Below are 16,776 nucleotides of genomic sequence, written 5' to 3' on the forward strand. Positions count from 1 at the left end.
CAAATTTTGCCACCTGGCCACCTGCCAGATGACGTCATCAGGTGGCTTAGCAAAAATTTATTTTTTTGAAAATATTTAAAATCTGATGGTATCAGCGGAAAGAGCATGAAATGCTGATGAAAATGGAGGTATAAAACATGCCTTCAAAATCTTCCTATCAAAAGTTATGAAGGTTTAAAGTTTTGTGATGACGTCATCATAAGCCTTTCCAGGCAAAACCTAAAATCCCGTAATAACGGAACTAGTTGACCAAATTTAGTGTTTTATACATGAATCCATGTCAAAATTTGAAGTTCCATCTGATGCTTGGGTCTAAACAACATAGGAAGGCTTAAAACATCCAAAAAAATTAGTTGGTTGTACACTGTGCTCCTGAAGGAAGAACGCTGCGTTGATTTGCCTTGTAAAGCTCAAAATCTAAGTTTTAGTATTCTGTAGGATTTAAAGCTTTTAATTCAATTTGAACATCGGAATCGGAAAAAGCAATGAATTTCGATATGAATTCATGTATAAAACATGAAATTTGGTCAACTTGTACCAAAATTACGAGGTTTTTAAGTTTTGCCTGGAAAGGCTTATGATGACGTCATCAAAAAACTTTCAACCTCCATAACTTTTGATAGGAAGATTTTCAAGGCATGTTTTATACCTCAATTTTTATCAGCATTTCATGCTCTTTCCGCTGAAACCATCAGATTTTGAATATTTTCAAAAAAATAATATTTTCAGTCACCTGATGACGTCATCTGGCAGGTGGCCAGGTGGCAAAATTTGGTGTTACTGTTTAAAATTAAGTTTTAGGCCCTCTAAGGATCATCTATGCCAAATTTCATGCTTTAATCACCATCTGAAGTATTCTTACGTTTTTATGTGCTACCTGACCTCACTATCTTAGGTATTGTTCAAAAGCCTCATGTTCTTATAAGCCAGCATTTATAACAATCAAGTTTAAACAAGTTTAATTGATTCACTACCCACAGGTCAAGGTGACGTTTTCTATGCGATATGCAGGTTTTGTCCCAAAATCTTATGTTCTTATGAGCCAGTATTTACAACAATCAAGTTTAATTGATTCACTACCCACAGGTCAAAATGTTGTTTTCTATGCGATATGCAGGTTTTGTCCCAAAATCTTATGTTCTTATATGAGCCAGTATTTATAACAATCAAGTTTAATTGATTCCCTACCCACAGGTCAAAGTGTCCTTTTCTATGCGATATGCAGGTGTTGTCCCAAAATCTTATGTTCTTATGAGCCAGTATTTACAACAATCAAGTTTAATTGATTCCCTACCCACAGGTCAAAATGTTGTTTTCTATGCGATATGCAGGTTTTGTCCCAAAATCTTATGTTCTCGTGAGCCAGTATTTACAACAATCAAGTTTAATTGATTCCCTACCCACAGGTCAGAATATCGTTTTCTATGCGAAGGACTCACACCCTGAATACACGGAAGCTATGGAGAAAAGTTTGCAAACACCACGGAAATTGGTACTCAAAGTCGGTGCACAGGTATGGAAAAGCATTCTAAGCTTCTACTCCAAAAAAGTTTCAAGGCTTCGGATGTTCTCATGTTTTTTAGCTTTGAGCCTAAAAATGTTCTTTAATTTTAATATTTTGTGAGTATTTTTGTGCATTTTCGTAAGTAATTGGGTTTTCTAGGGTCCGCAAAGCATTAAAATTTTCTGAACTTATATTCTTAATATTATGGCCAGCGAAACCTTATTTTCTTATATAAGTTTGTTCTTATAAGGAATTTGTGACTGCTAACAAAAATGTTTTTCTTATTTAAAATTAAAAAGTTGTTCAATCAGACTTCTAAATTTCCTATATTAGCTCAAAAAGCTCTGGCTCTCATTCAATCTTGATACTGGATACCATCCAACATTTAAGCGACAATTTAATTAGCTGAGACAAGCAAAGTTGAATATTTTCCAATCAAAAAATCTTTGTCAGAATACATAGAATACTGATTATTTTTCTGATTGATCTTTAAATTAATTTATAGCTTAAAAGGCGAAAAATATAATATTTTCCTTTCAATTCTTTCATTTTGACGTTATTCCCTCTTGGTAGACTGGAACCCAGTCTCCCCATGCCTCAAAGATTGAAAGGTGTATCGTTATCATCGTCTTCAATTCAGGCAAAAGGTTAAAGAGTCTGTAAAGCTCACCATACCGACAGGTGGCAACATAATGAAAAAGTATCCTAAATATTTTAAGGAGATGCTTATTTTCAATTCCCTTCTATAATGTTGACACTTGTATGTTTTATTTAATTCACTCGGCTCTCCCGGAAATGACTTTTTGTATTTTGATGCGGAAAATCTTTTATACGGAACGCATGTACAGATTAAAGGAAATGTCCCAAAAAAAGTAGTTGTTTGGGATTTTCTGGAATTTTCTCATTAGGCGAGACCATTTTAATTTGTTGTTCTACGGGCGCGACCGACCCAGCATTTTCTGCAAACAAGAAAATAATGATATTGAATTTCCCGTGCCAAGAATTTCTAATAACAATCATTTAAAAAAATTACACTTAAAAAAAGTTGAAAATAAAAACTTTATTATAAACTTTATTTATTACAAACTCCATCAAAGATAAATGATGAATTTTCGACCAAGATTATTTGAAAATATTACTTAAAGCCTAATTACCTTCCTGATTAATGAAAATGTTATTTTTATTTTACCGACCGACCGACTCATATTTTGCTAACGATCTGCCCGTAGAACAACAAATTAAATTGGTCTCGCCTTAGTGTTTCCTGATTTCATATTTATATTTGTTTTGAAAAAAGTATCACTTGTTTATCGTTATTTTTGGACCTACCTCCGGGTACCCCGGTGGAGGTTCTATAAATTAACCCATGTCCGTTCGTTCGTCCGTTCGTTCGTCCGTCCGTCCGTCTGTTACCAACTTTTCTCAGGATTGGCTCATTAGTTTTTTGCACAATGATGCAAAATGGTAATGCCCAGAACGTGACGGAGCCCGATTTTTGAGAAAAAATTTATTTGGGCAAATTTGGGTCAAAAACTACCTAAAAATAGGGTTTTTTGGGCTTTGTGCGAAATCCTGTCATTACTTTTTTCTGATTTTTTGTACAAAGATGGAGGGCAAGACTCTCTAAAGAATCGCTGAAGTGGTTTTTCCCGGAAAATTCTTATTCGCCTTAAAAAACGGATTTTCGTATTTTGGGGAAATTCCCTTTAACCAAATAAGAAAATATAGCTTTTCTCAAAGTTGACTCATTATTTTTTTCTGATTTTTTGCACAATGATGTAAAAATGGCAATGCCTAAAATGTGACGGAGTCCGATTTTCGAAAAAAAATATATTTGGGCAAATTTGGGCCAAAAACTGCCTAAAAATAGGGTTTTTTGGACTTTGTGCAAAATCCTGTCATTATTTTTTTCTGATTTTTTGCACAATGATGCAAAATGGCAATGCCGAAAATGTGACGGAGCCAGATTTTTAAGGAAAATTTTTTTGGGCAAATTTGGGCCAAAATCAAAATGGTTTAAGTGATTTTCGTATTTGGGGAAATTCCTTTTTACCATTTTACATTATTTAACACACAAGCTTTATTTTTCCATTCTGAATTTTTGTACAATTATTGTCACTTTTTTCTTATTTTCATCTGATGTTAATCATTAGGTAGGTCCATTCAGCATGTTGCTTGTTTATCCTCGTTCTCAATATTTCCAGCACCTCTGTGTCTCGTCAATTCATTTACTGTTTGTTTCATTTCATTCATACGGCTCTGCCGGAAATAACCCTTCGTATTTTGATGCGGATATGCTATTATACGGAACGCCTTCTGTCCGTAAAGTGCAATAAAAATGACAAGAGTGTTAACCATAACGGTCGCTTCTTGATACATTTCTTTTTCAATTGGTTCTTGAAACGGTGTTATGATGTGGATTGTTAAAGACATGAGAAGAGTTGTGAAAGAAGCATACACCAAAGACATTCCATCGTTCATGACACTTGGTAAATGTCGTCCACGAAATGCTTGCAAGAAGCAACCGAACTGTATGACCATTGCATATCCAATCAAAACACTAGCATAAAAAGAGGTATCACAAAAATGTACTCTTTGTAGAGTTTCTTTATTGATCAAACTCGAAAATGGTGTTTGGATTTGGTACAAGGTCACATTTAAAACGGTCGAGATTAGAAGTAAGGTTACCACAACAAAAAGTTGAAGCGACATTGTTTGTTTAGCTTCTTGCTGTGTAATCGGGATCTTGCTTAAAAATGCACGTAAGATTTTTTGAGATTTGACAAATGTTATACTAACATTTAGAGTATAAACCAAAGTTATGTTAATTGAGATTCTGGCAATGCAAATTTCAAATGAAGGTTTCAAAAACTGTAGGATTGGTATAAAAGCGAATGTTAAAAGAATCACAGTTAGATGAATTGTTGACATTTTGAAGTCTGCAACTGCTATAATTGGTGTTTCTCTTTTGGTGATGAATATACACAGTGTTGGGAAACTTAATAGAATTCCAATCACTGAGAATGCAAGAACGGTTTGGAAAAGAACCATATCAAAAATCTTCGGATAACTGTCATTATAAGGATCAATGCATTTTGTACGGTAACCATTATCAATATTGAACTGTCCATCACATGGTAGACAGCCATCATCACCAACAGTTGATTTGAAATGATTGGCAGGACATAGATCACATTTCCATCCATAACCTCCTGCTATTTCACCATAAACTTTATATCTACCAGGTCCACATGTGATATTTAAACATGAAGTTTCCCTACCTAAATGACTTGTGTCCATTTGGAGAAATGTGTTCAAGGTTTTAGTTACCTTTTCGTTCATGACATCCATCCTATTCAAATAGCATGTTCCCTGGTAGCACAACAAATCGCTCATTTTGATCATATACATATACGGTATATAATCAACACCATATCTTGGTTTCATATGATCAAGAAATTTATTGATAAGCTCCAATTGATAATCAAGGCCCTGGTAAAACGATGTGGCAGCGACGTATTGGTTGATCATTAAAGAATTTCTGAAAATTATACTGAATTCGTATCTAATGAATGAACTTAAATTCCGAATATTTCTGTAAATTTGCATGGATTCTTTTGGGACTTGCATCTGACCTACGTCGAAGTCTCGTAGTTGATTTCTGTTTACATGGATAAGGCTGAGTATGTGACCAGGGAAAGAGTTAACTTCCTCGGTTGTATATGAATTATATAAAAAATCAAAAGTCAAAATTTGCAATCCCATATTATTGTATAGTTTTTTTAGTTTAGGGTATAGTTTTTTAACATGTTCATACCTACCAAATATGATTACTGCTGCATTTGGATGCCCTCTTAACCAAGTTTCATCTAAAATTTCATTCATTACCACAACTTGAGTTGGGGTCAAGTGTAAAGTTTGTAAACATTTTTGAGCTTTGCTTAGTTCTTGAATACTGAGGTTGTAATAAACATGATAAGGGAATGGATCGTTCTCTTCTGATACTGAAACAAAGAAGAGTTCTTGCCATCCGAATTTGTTGATAACTTTCATAAGATCTGATACATATCGTGGGAATCTTGTCGATTGCAATGTCCCGTCAGGCTTTTGGATTAGTTCGAAATAATGAACATACGTGTTTGTGAAGGAGAAAACTTCAAGAACTAACGAAGTCATTTCAGTTGGTAAATAAGTGAAAACGAAAGAGATGATTTGCTTTTTGTAATTTTTACCAGGGTAGTTTGTTGCGTATTGATGACTCAGCAGAATATCAGTTATGGTGGTGGTTAAATCTGTCATATTCTCACAAACATCGAATGCGAGATATTTCAGTCGTTGAGGTTGTTTATTGTTGGGAGCAGTGAAAGATCTTCTTTGTATTTCTATCATAGTTTTAAGAATATTTTTGTATCCTTGTGCTTCTTCTGAGTTTAAGATGGTTTTACTTGAGTTCCCATTTGCACAAATAGAAAACAAACCGATATTGTAAAAAGTTATAGGAGAGCTTCGAGCTGCATCAAGAGTATGTAATATTAAGAGCCCTTGATAAAACCTTTTTACAATCGCCATAACTTCAAAGTCACCTTGACGGAGTAAAAATTATTAAGTTGTGATCGATCAAAATCCTTAAAAAATACAATTTGATTATATTTTTTTTTGCCTTTGTGTTAATAAATTTGTTTTGATATTTTCACGGCGATTCACAGGGGTTTAATTCTAAAAGGAAAAACAAATAACTTTGAAAAATCATAACCCTTGGTATTAATGTAAGATAGTTTTGTGAAATGAATCGAATTCAACAATTTCATTTTTAATTTGAAAAATCAATCAATTCCACAGTATAATTTCAAGATCTATGTGAGAAGTTTTCAATGAAAATTCATTTGTTCTGAGTTCGTTTATACACGTCTCTTTTTTTTAAGAACATCCAAAAATTTTAAAGCCTTCGGATGTTCCTAACTTTTTTAGCTTTAAGCCTAAAGATGTTCTTAATATGTTCTTATTTTCGCCATTTTTTGAGTATTTTTGTCCATTTTCCAATGAAATTCGGTGTTCTAGAGTCTGCAAAGCCTTTAAATGTTCCATTTTGGCCATAAGCCATATCGCCGTGTCAATTCAAGACAGACTTAAGTCCATTTTTGTGAAAATTGACTTAAGACCATAACCCCCTATTTTAGCATGCACGCTTTCCAAAAACGGCCTTAAGTCCACAGAATTCTAATGGGAAAGAGGTGTATTTTGCAATTCAAAAATAATAAGAATTTAGAAAGTTCCATAATATATCAACCATAAACAGCCTTAAGTCCTAAATTTGAGTGCAAATTTTATTTTCTATGAAGCATTGACATAAAATGTGTAGCCTTAAGTCCAACACATCTCAACCTTTAAAGTCAATTATCTCAAAATGGAAAAAATGGACTTAAGGCTGTCTTGAATTGACACGGCGATATGTTCTTATATAGTTTGTTCATATAAAAAAACGTGTAAGTGTTAGGGAGGCCCGGAAAACCCGAGTTACAAAAACTCGAGTTACAAAACCCGAGTTGCGACGAATGTGACGTCATAAGTCTCAAATTATGTTTAAAATATTTTTCTGATTGTTCAAACTCATGTTTATGACGCACGCCTGCTCTTCTGGTCTCTTATAGTTATTGTTTTGTAAATTAGATCTTTTGATGCTGTTTCTATCATTTCCGCTTTAAAATAAGTTTCTGTTCTAATCGGATCTATTAATTCTTCTCGTAAGAAATGGTGTATATTTATTAATTATATGAATTCTAGAATTTTTGATCGATTTGGTTTCACCTGAAGATGACTCGAAAGTTTATAATGTACTACAATTTCAAGTTAGGTAACTCGAAAAATGAAATTTAAAATTTATTTTCGAGTTACGTAACTCTAAAACAAAATTTTAAAAAAATATTTCAAGTTACAAAACAACAGTAAAAACCTTTTTCGAGTTAAAAAGCCTACTTATGACGTCATAATTTGAGACTTGTGACGTCACATTCGTCGTAACTCGGGTTTTTGTAACTCGAGTTTTTGTAACTCGGGTTTTCCGGGCCTCAGTGTTAGGGTAATATTCTCAGACAGATCCTTTTAGTCACGAGAACTCATTAAGCCTTTATTTAGACGGTCGTCTTTTTGCCGTCTTTTTTGACAAAAGTCTGTATAAGTCGACTGCCTTATGACGCAAATGTAATGAATTTAAATCCCTTTTTTAAAGCAAAAATACTGATATTGTAAAAGGTTATAGGGCTGCTTCGAGCTGCATCAAGAGCATTTAATATTAAGAACGCTTGATAAAACCTATGTACAATCCCCTGTGTGTACTAAGTGGCAGATTTTACACTAGGCTTGGATCGTGTTAGTATTCGATCATTTGTTTTGAACTATTTCAATCAATGATTTTTGGACCTACCTCCGGGTGCCCCGGTGGAGGTTCTATAAATTAACCCATGTCCGTTCGTCCGTTCGTTCGTTCGTTCGTTCGTTCGTTCGTTCGTTCGTTCGTTCGTTCGTTCGTTCGTTCGTTCGTTCGTTCGTTCGTTCGTTCGTTCGTCCGTCCGTCTGTTACCAGCTTTTCTCAGGATTGGCTCATTAGTTTTTTCTGATTTTGTGCACAATGATGCAAAGTGGCAATGCCCAGAACGTGACGGAGCCCGATTTTTGAGAAAAAATTTATTTGGGCAAATTTGGGCCAAAAACTACCCAAAAATAGGGTTTTTTGGACTTTGTGCAAAATCCCGTCATTACTTTTTTCTGATTTTTTGTGCAAAGATGGAGGGCAAGATTCTCTAAAGAATGGCTGAAGTGGTTTTTCCCGGAAAATTCTTATTCGCCTCAAAAAACGGATTTTCGTATTTTGGGGGAAATTCCCTTTAACCAAATAAGAAAATATAGCTTTTAACAATGTTGACTCATAATTTTTTCTGATTTTTTGCACAATGATGCAAAATGGCAATGCCTAAAATGTGTGTGAGCCCGATTTTCGAAAAAAAATATATTTGGGCAAATTTGGGCCAAAAACTGCCTAAAAATAGGGTTTTTTGGACTTTGTGCAAAATCCTGTCATTACTTTTTTCTGATTTTTTGTACGAAGATGGAGGGCAAGATTATCTAAAGAATGGCTGAGTGGTTTTTCCCGGAAAATTCTTTTTCGCCTTAAAAAACGGATTTTCGTATTTTGGGGAAATTCCCTTTAACCAAATAAGAAAATATAGCTTTTCTCAAAGTTGACTCATTATTTTTTTCTGATTTTTTGCACAATGATGCAAAATGGCAATGCCTAAAATGTGACGGAGCCAGAGTTTCGAAAAAAAATATATTTGGGCAAATTTTGGGCCAAAAACTGCCTAAAATAGGGTTTTTTGGACTTTGTGCAAAATCATGTCATTACTTTTTTCTGATTTTTTGTACGAAGATGGAGGGCAAGATTATCTAAAGAATGGCTGAGTGGTTTTTCCCGGAAAATTCTTTTTCGCCTTAAAAAACGGATTTTCGTATTTTGGGGAAATTCCCTTTAACCAAATAAGAAAATATAGCTTTTCTCAAAGTTGACTCATTATTTTTTTCTGATTTTTTGCACAATGATGCAAAATGGCAATGCCTAAAATGTGACGGAGCCAGAGTTTCGAAAAAAAATATATTTGGGCAAATTTTGGGCCAAAAACTGCCTAAAATAGGGTTTTTTGGACTTAGTGCAAAATCCTGTTATTACTTTTTTCTGATTTTTTGTACAAAGATGAAGGGCAAGATTCTCTAAAGAATGACTGAAGTTGTTTTTCCCGGGAAATTCTTATTCGCCTTAAAAGACGGATTTTCGTATTTTGGGGAAATTCCCTTTAACCAAATAAGAAAATATAGCTTTTCTCAATGTTGACTCATAATTTTTTTCTGATTTGTTGCACAATGATGCAAAATGGCAATGCCCAAAATGTGACGGAGCCAGATTTTTAAGGAAAATTATTTTGGGCAAATTTGGCTTGGGCCAAAAACAGCATAAAAGGTTATTTGGGCCTGAATGGTTTAAGTGATTTTCATATTTGGGGAAATTCCTATTTTACCATTTTACATTATTCAACACACAAGCTTTATTTTTCCATTCTGAATTTTTGTACAATTATTGTCACTTTTTTCTTATTTTCATCTGATGTTAATCATTAGGTAGGTCCATTCAGCATGTTGCTTGTTACTATTGATTTTGTCGTATACAATTTTTCTTTGAATTGATTTGCTAGTTTAGGGTTCAGTTGTTAAACTTTTTCTTTTGGAAAGGTAGGTTTTGGCCTTCATCAACAGCTCTGTATTGCTTTCTTAATGTTAAACTTCCTTTGCTTTCTTTAGGTTATGTTAACAAAGAACTTGGATTTATCAAAAGGTCTGGTCAATGGTGCAAGAGGAGTTGTGGTAAAGTTCACAGCTGATAGTAGTGAAGGTAATATCTTATATATGAGACCTTTTGCTAATCAAGATACCATTTTGAGCAGGCCGAGGGGGCCGAGGTCCAAGGGGTAGTAATTTACTCTGATAGTAGTGAAGGTAATACGCACGTTTTCTTATAAGAACAAACTATATAAGAACACGAGACTTCGATGGCCAAAATATTAAGAACAAGTCAAGAACACTTTAAGGCTTTATAAGAGAATCAAAAAGCTTTAAAATGTTTCGGATGTTCTTAGCTTCTTGAGTTTTAAGCCTAAAATGTTCTTAACATATTCTTATTTTCACCATTTGTGTGAGTATTTTTGTCCATTTTCCTAAGAAATTCGGTGTTTTAGACCCTGCAAAGCCTTAAAATGTTCTTGACTTGTTCTTAATATTGGCCATCGAAGCCTAATGCTCTTATATGGTTTGTTCTTATAAAAGAACGTGTATATTGTAGACCTTTTACTTCGACAATAAAATGGTCGATTTGGTGCTTTTTCTTACTACGTGGGTGAACCCATGTGGCATATTCTTTCTTTTCGAAGCAGCTTGTCATGGCAGTGAGGTTATCGGTAGAAAGATAGGATCGAAAACGCTTTCCCGATTCGTTGATGTGAGAAAAACCAAAAATTACCGATAGGATCCTCTGTTTCGGACGAGGTACCCATACTCGAGTTCGTGTCTGAACCAACCAGAGTATGTCATGTTGTTGTTTTTTGGATATACAAGAGGCGAGTTGGTCAAAGAATAGGTCCCATTCACCTTCAGGTGCATTTCCGACGGGAGCGTATGCTGAAACAAGAAATACTCCAACATTTTTCTTTTGATGGGTCAGTTAAAAGAAGTCGAATCGCTACTACTCTTGCACCAAAGTTCGTAACCTCCTGCTTTCCACGTAGCGTCACCATCTGCGTTTAAGACGATTGAAACTCCTTGGGAACCTCTTTTACCGTGCTGTGTACTTTCGTCAAGACCGGACGAGACAATTTTAAAGAAGCCGTGCTCCAACAGTTCGTTTCCGTTTCGCCATGTTTCTTGGACACACATTGCAATAGCGTTTCTTTCCTTCATTACATTTAACAAAATTTCGATACGATTATCATTTTTCATACCCCGAAAGTTTTGAGATAATATTTTGACTGTCCTGATATTATGTCTGTTTTGCTTTTGCAAAAAAACTGCCTTCCAAGCTTGCGAGGCCTGGAGAAACAGCGGAGATTAAAAGTTCAATTACTACTACTTGAGTGGAAATCAGTGTGATTCGCGTTAACTCGAAGTCTGATGAAATGGACGTCTCCTTCTTCTGTGCTAGATGTTCGTCATATCCATATTGTGTTGTTCCTCTTCTTCTGGGTGTGGTGGCCCTAATGTAATCTAGGTTCAGGTGGCCACCACACCCTATTTTTTAGGTTTAAGTCTGAAAGAACAACTCTTAATGGAGTGAATTTTTTTATCTGTTCGAATTCAAATCATGGAGGCTACACTGTTTTATGATTGATATGTCACATACTCTATATGGCAATCACCCTCAGTATAGCATAAATTTATTCGAAGTATGAGGATTTCGAGTTATATAGGCCATTCCATAGTAGTAAAGCGTAATGGGTAATCAGGACCACTGCGCGCTAATGAGGACTTACTATGGGTCCAAAGTTTTGAAATTTTTTGAAGATTATTGCGTCTAACCAACAGAAAGCCGTTATGGAGACGCAATCAGTCCTGATTACCCATGATCCATCTCGATTGTGAAATGGCCTTTGGAGTAAGGTTTATAAAGCATTGTTAACTGAAGGAACGATGAAACTTGTTCGAGTTAAGGAAACTCGAGCTATTGAGTAAGATTTTTAAGGTATTGTTAACTAAAGGGACGAGGAAACTTGTTCGAGTTATAGAGGTTCAAGTTAAAGAAACAACACTGCATTATTTTTGTTTTCTCTTCACCAGGTCTGCCAGAAGTTCAGTTTGTGTCTGGCGCCCGATGCGTGATCAAACAAGAGAAATTCCTCTTCAAAACTCAAGTCACCACTGCAACTCGGTTCCAGATCCCGCTAAAATTAGCTTGGGCTATATCCATTCATAAAAGTCAAGTAAATATTGACTTTTCTTATTTTTCTTGCTGAAAGACAGAGGGGAAGGCTTTCTAAAAACTGGCTGGAGTCGTTTTTGGCGGAAATTTTTTATGGACGTAGAAATCGAATTTTCTTATTTAGGGTAAATGTCTTTTTGCGATTGGCTTGGTATTTTTTCGAATTTTTTTAGTTTGCATTTTATTCTATCCTATAAAACATCTGTTAGCAACATCTTTTCGGACGACTCTGGTACGGGATAATTTTAATAAGAGGCCCCCCAGCGGTTTGCGTGATGGGACTTTTTTCTTGCTTGATGGCGTGATTATAGATTTTTTTGGCGTGATGGCGTGATGGCGTGATCAAGAATTTGGCGTGATGCGTGATAGGGCAAAAGTTTGAGGCGTGATGCGTGATTTGGGCTATTTTCGCTATTTTTTGCGTGATGACAAATTTTAGCGATTTTCTTGATGCGTGATGGAGAAAATTTTTTTGCGTGATGGCGTGATTAGGGGTGCCGCTGGGGGGGGGGCTCTAATAACGATGCTCTTTGTGATAATTTCTTACTTAAACAAAAAATTACGTCACGGGGACACTGCAAAATCCGAATATGGTTAAAAGATAAGACACCCGGGCCCGGGGAGGGCTAGAGTCAAACTTTGAAGACATTTTGAAGCTTCGACATTGAAAGGACTTTTAGTACGTACAGCTTTACCAGAGTGCGACGCCGGATACTGGCTAGTATTCTCCCAGCTGACACACAACGTTGTTTTAACGTTCAAATAACGTTGTTTGGACGTTATGAATGTCACATGGACGTTGTTTTGACGGTGTGTGCCAACCGGGCTCTTATTACATCAGCGTTCGGGTAGGTCCACTCGGATGTAGTTTGAATTTTCTGTCATCACTTCAGTACATCGGAAAAAGATAAGAAAGTTAGCGGTTTAAATTAGGGCTTAGTTTCTCAGATATAGGGAATTCAGTTTTTCACCAAGTCTATCAAATCAGAACAATAAAATAACTGAAAAATTCTCAAGGAGATTTGAATATAAATATCCTCGGGAATTCTGAAATTTCTCAAACAAACACAAACAAACTTGTAAATTTCTGTCAAGATGTTATAATTCATTCGTATTATTTCATTCTTACAATCCAGATGTTCTATCATTTTTTCACCGTATGTTTGGTAGCTGAGATGTCATAGTACCGACTTCGATAAGTTTGAATTGATATTGTGTTGGCTTTTCGTGGTCAATAGCTAGCCTAAAGTATTTCATTTGACAATCCTAATGTTGTCACTTTTCACTAGTCACGCTTCTTCTTTCCTTCTCGGTATTTCTTCTTTATCTCGCGGTCCTATCTTATTTGCTACGAAGATTCTCTTTGAAGATACTGAAAATCAAGGTTTTTCCCATCTTTCTATCCATGAATGTTTCAATTGTTTGATTTTGTCTCCCCTGCTGGCACACAACGTTGTTTCAACGTTCATCTAACGTTATATGGACGTTGGGAACGTAAAATAAACGTTGAAACAATGTGTGCCAGCTGGTTCTAAAAAGATTTTGGGTTTGCTGGTTAATTTCTTCGCTTCTGATGCGCTGTAACGTTGTCTTTGGGAGACATTGATTCGATTCGATTTTCTTGTTTGCGCTGTATCTCAACATGATATTTTGAAACTTCTTTCGTTGATGTTATTGCGTTTGCTCAGTTTGAATTCAGAGTATTCCCTCTCCTAGATGAATTGTCTTCACCACGACTTCAAAGAGCCCCATCTACCCTTGCGTTTCATTTTGGAGTCCAGCCTCTCCTAGATCGACTGCCCTCCCGGGCTACGGAGCTCTATCTACCCCTTGGCTTGAACTTCCTTTCTACATGCGCATGCGCATGACCTAGAAAATAAGAATAGATATGACTATTTTTTGCAAAACATTCTTTTAGATACATTTTTTCTCTTAACCATTGAACTTCTTTTAACCCTTTAGAAGAATTGGAAAGTAGAAGACTGAATAAATTCAAAGAATTACTAGCAAAGTCCAACTAGCTTCTCATTAAGATGAATATGGGTGACAATGCATTTTGACCTTATTGTGGCTCGTCAGCACTGCGTACTGCCATTGAATGTGAATCCCTTTTCAAAAGAAAGTTGTGGTAAACAGAAACCAAATTTCATGTTTTACAGGCCAGACCGACCAAAAAAGGAATGTAGATCCACATCAGCATAACTGTCCTTTTATAATCTACTTTACCAAAGAAACTAACAAAAAAATCTATGTCAGTCAAGCTGAAACAAAAAATACTTACGGTAGGAAATCCGAAGCCACCTTTGTTTGTTGTGGCTGCTTGTGATAGTTTGAAAGCAGCTTTATTTCTCTTCTTCGGGTTGTCAAAAGCACGCTTGTTGTTTGGCTTTTGGTCTCTTGTTTTTGGTGATCGTTTTTTGAGATCCTAAAAGTAATAACAAAACAGCCAATTAGGTTTGATCTCCCTAATTCCTTCCAATTTCGAGTTGAAAATTTGATTTGTTTGAAGAGAGATTGGCTCGGATTGAATAGTAGAACATCCAATTTTTTTTTCTTTTAGGGGGGGGGGGGCACTTAAAGCATCTTAATCGAGACTGGATAGCTTGATTAAGTGACCTGGAAGTCAAGTGCTCACCTCGCTTGAACTTTATCAGAAAGCAGGGTTATAGGTAGTCTCTAGTCAATTTTATGTTGAAAATTATAAATACCTTAGGTAAACCAAAGCCACCGACATTCATCGGATTCTTATCTTCGATGTACCAATGTGCATTTGCTTGGCAACCGCTAGACGTTGTTTTGGGTTTCTGCTTAATTGTTTGGCAACCTCTGGAGGTCGTTTTGGGTTGTACATTGATTGTTTGACAACCACTGGAGCTTGTTATGGGTTGTATATTGATTGTTTGACAACCGGTTGAGGTTGTTTTAGATCTCAGCTCGATTGTTTGACAACCGCTGGAGCTTGTTTTGGGTTGTACATTGATTGATTGACAACCACTGGAGCTTGTCTTGGGTTGTACATTGATTGTTTGACAACCACTGGAGCTTGTTTTGGGTTGTACACAGATTGTTTGACAACCGCTGGAGGTTGTTTTAAGTTGCAGCTTGACTGTTTGACAACCACTGGAGCTTGTTTTGGGTACATTTGTTGTTTGACAACCGGTTGAGGTTGTTTTAGATCTAAGCTTGATTGTTTGAAAACCGCTGGAGCTTGTTCTGGGTTGTACATTAACTGTTTGACAACCACTGGAGCTTGTTTTGGGTTGTACACAGATTGTTTGACAACCACTGGAGCTTGTTTTATGTTGCAACTTGACTGTTTGACAACCACTGGAGCTTGTTTTGGGTTGTACATCGATTGTTTGACAACCACTGGAGCTTGTTTTGGGTTGTACACAGATAGTTTGACAACCACTGGAGGTTGTTTTGGGTTGTACACAGATTGTTTGACAACCGCTGGAGGTTGTTTTAGGTTGCAGCTTGACTGTTTGACAACCACTGGAGCTTGTTTTGGGTTGTACACAGATTGTTTGACAACCTCTGGAGCTTGTCTTGGGTTGTACACAGATTGTTTGACAACCGCTGGAGCTTGTTTTGGGTTGTACACAGATAGTTTGACAACCACTGGAGCTTGTTTTGGGTCGTACACAGATTGTTTGACAACCACTGGAGCTTGTTTTGGGTTGTACACAGATAGTTTGACAACCACTGGAGCTTGTTTTGGGTTGTACACAGATTGTTTGACAACCACTGGAGGTTGTTTTGGGTTGTACACAGATAGTTTGACAACCACTGGAGCTTGTTTTGGGTTGTACACAGATTGTTTGACAACCACTGGAGGTTGTTTTGGGTTGTACACAGATTGTTTGACAACCACTGGAGCTTGTTTTGGGTTGTAGCTTGATTGTTTGCGAAGCTGCGTCTTTACCTTTCCCTCGTTTTGCTTCTCTCTCCATGTGTTTGATAATAGTACTGGTGAGAGACTCGTTTTCCGCTCGCAATTCATTGTTTTCTTTCCTCAAAGGAAGGACGGTTTTGTTATGCTCGGCCGCCTTCCTCTTGAGAGCAGAATTTTCGAATTGGAGACAAAGTTGACGCTCCTATTAAGGTAAAATAAACGAATCTTCACGTTTTTTTACAAGGACTTTCAAAATTATGAATGTCTTCGGATGTGCTTAACTTTTTGAGTTTTAAAGCCCCTAAAAATATTCTTAAATTGTTCTTATTTTTATCATTTTATGACTATTTTTATAAACTTTCCAATGAAATTGGGTGTTTTAAAGACCGCGAAGCCTTAAAATTTTCCTCGTGTCTCTCCGAGTTATGGTGGTTCTATTCCTTTCGTTTAAAATGCGAAAAGGTTTAAAAAGATGTTGAAACAATTCCAAGATAAGAATTTTAAACTTACGTCCATCGTGCGACGAAGGTCGACGTTTAGGCGAATAATTTCTTTATCTTTTTCTGAAAGTTTTCCTTCCAGAAAATAAATTGTATCTTTCAATTGCAAGATCGTTTGTTGATCATCTGTCAATGTATGAATATCCATATTAGCCATTATATCACTCATGATAATAATATAATAATACAAGATTCGAGTAAAAATTCTCTGCGAACACTTTACTCAAATCTGGATTCTCGAATAAAGAACAAAATTTTCAAATTGTTTTTCTAATGTTTTTTTTCTATAATTGACGTCAAATATTTTTTATTCTTTTTATTCCTTTTTTGTTTTCTAGTGACGTCAATTTTATTTAATCAAGAC

The 16,776-nt window shown here is 35.9% G+C and overlaps 2 protein-coding genes across 3 annotated transcripts in view; one reads left to right on the forward strand and one right to left on the reverse strand.

The window, feature by feature from the left end:
• Nucleotides 1–16,776, forward strand: part of LOC136803453 (ATP-dependent DNA helicase PIF1-like) — a 28,208-nt gene that overhangs the window by 6,000 nt on the left and 5,432 nt on the right. For both annotated transcript variants that reach the window (XM_067060180.1, XM_067060179.1), the window contains exons 7-9: nt 1,407–1,513; nt 9,851–9,941; nt 11,876–12,018. In XM_067060180.1, coding sequence (XP_066916281.1) covers nt 1,407–1,513; nt 9,851–9,941; nt 11,876–12,018 — 341 coding nt within the window. The remainder of the gene's footprint in view (nt 1–1,406; nt 1,514–9,850; nt 9,942–11,875; nt 12,019–16,776) is intronic.
• LOC136803530 (Kruppel-like factor 18) lies at nt 13,146–16,639 on the reverse strand. Its single transcript, XM_067060274.1, has 4 exons — nt 16,423–16,639; nt 14,726–16,114; nt 14,299–14,442; nt 13,146–13,886 (listed from the first exon to the last, which is right to left on the reverse strand). The coding sequence occupies exons 1-4, from the start codon at nt 16,579–16,581 to the stop codon at nt 13,866–13,868; spliced, it is 1,713 nt and encodes a 570-aa protein (XP_066916375.1). The 5' UTR covers nt 16,582–16,639; the 3' UTR covers nt 13,146–13,865.

The sequence above is a fragment of the Clytia hemisphaerica genome, unplaced genomic scaffold, assembly GCF_902728285.1.
Source record: "Clytia hemisphaerica strain Z4C2 unplaced genomic scaffold, Clytia hemisphaerica genome assembly, whole genome shotgun sequence".
Taxonomy (NCBI): Eukaryota; Metazoa; Cnidaria; class Hydrozoa; order Leptothecata; family Clytiidae; genus Clytia; species Clytia hemisphaerica.

Coding starts and splice junctions, on each gene's coding strand:
- LOC136803530 (XM_067060274.1), bottom strand. CDS start 16,581: ATGAGTGATATAATGGCTAATATGGATATTCATACATTGACAGATGAT. Junction 16,115..16,422: donor ACCTTCGTCGCACGATGGAC/GTAAGTTTAAAA, acceptor TTACCTTAATAG/GAGCGTCAACTTTGTCTCCA. Junction 13,887..14,298: donor GTGGCTTCGGATTTCCTACC/GTAAGTATTTTT, acceptor CTTATTTTCTAG/GTCATGCGCATGCGCATGTA.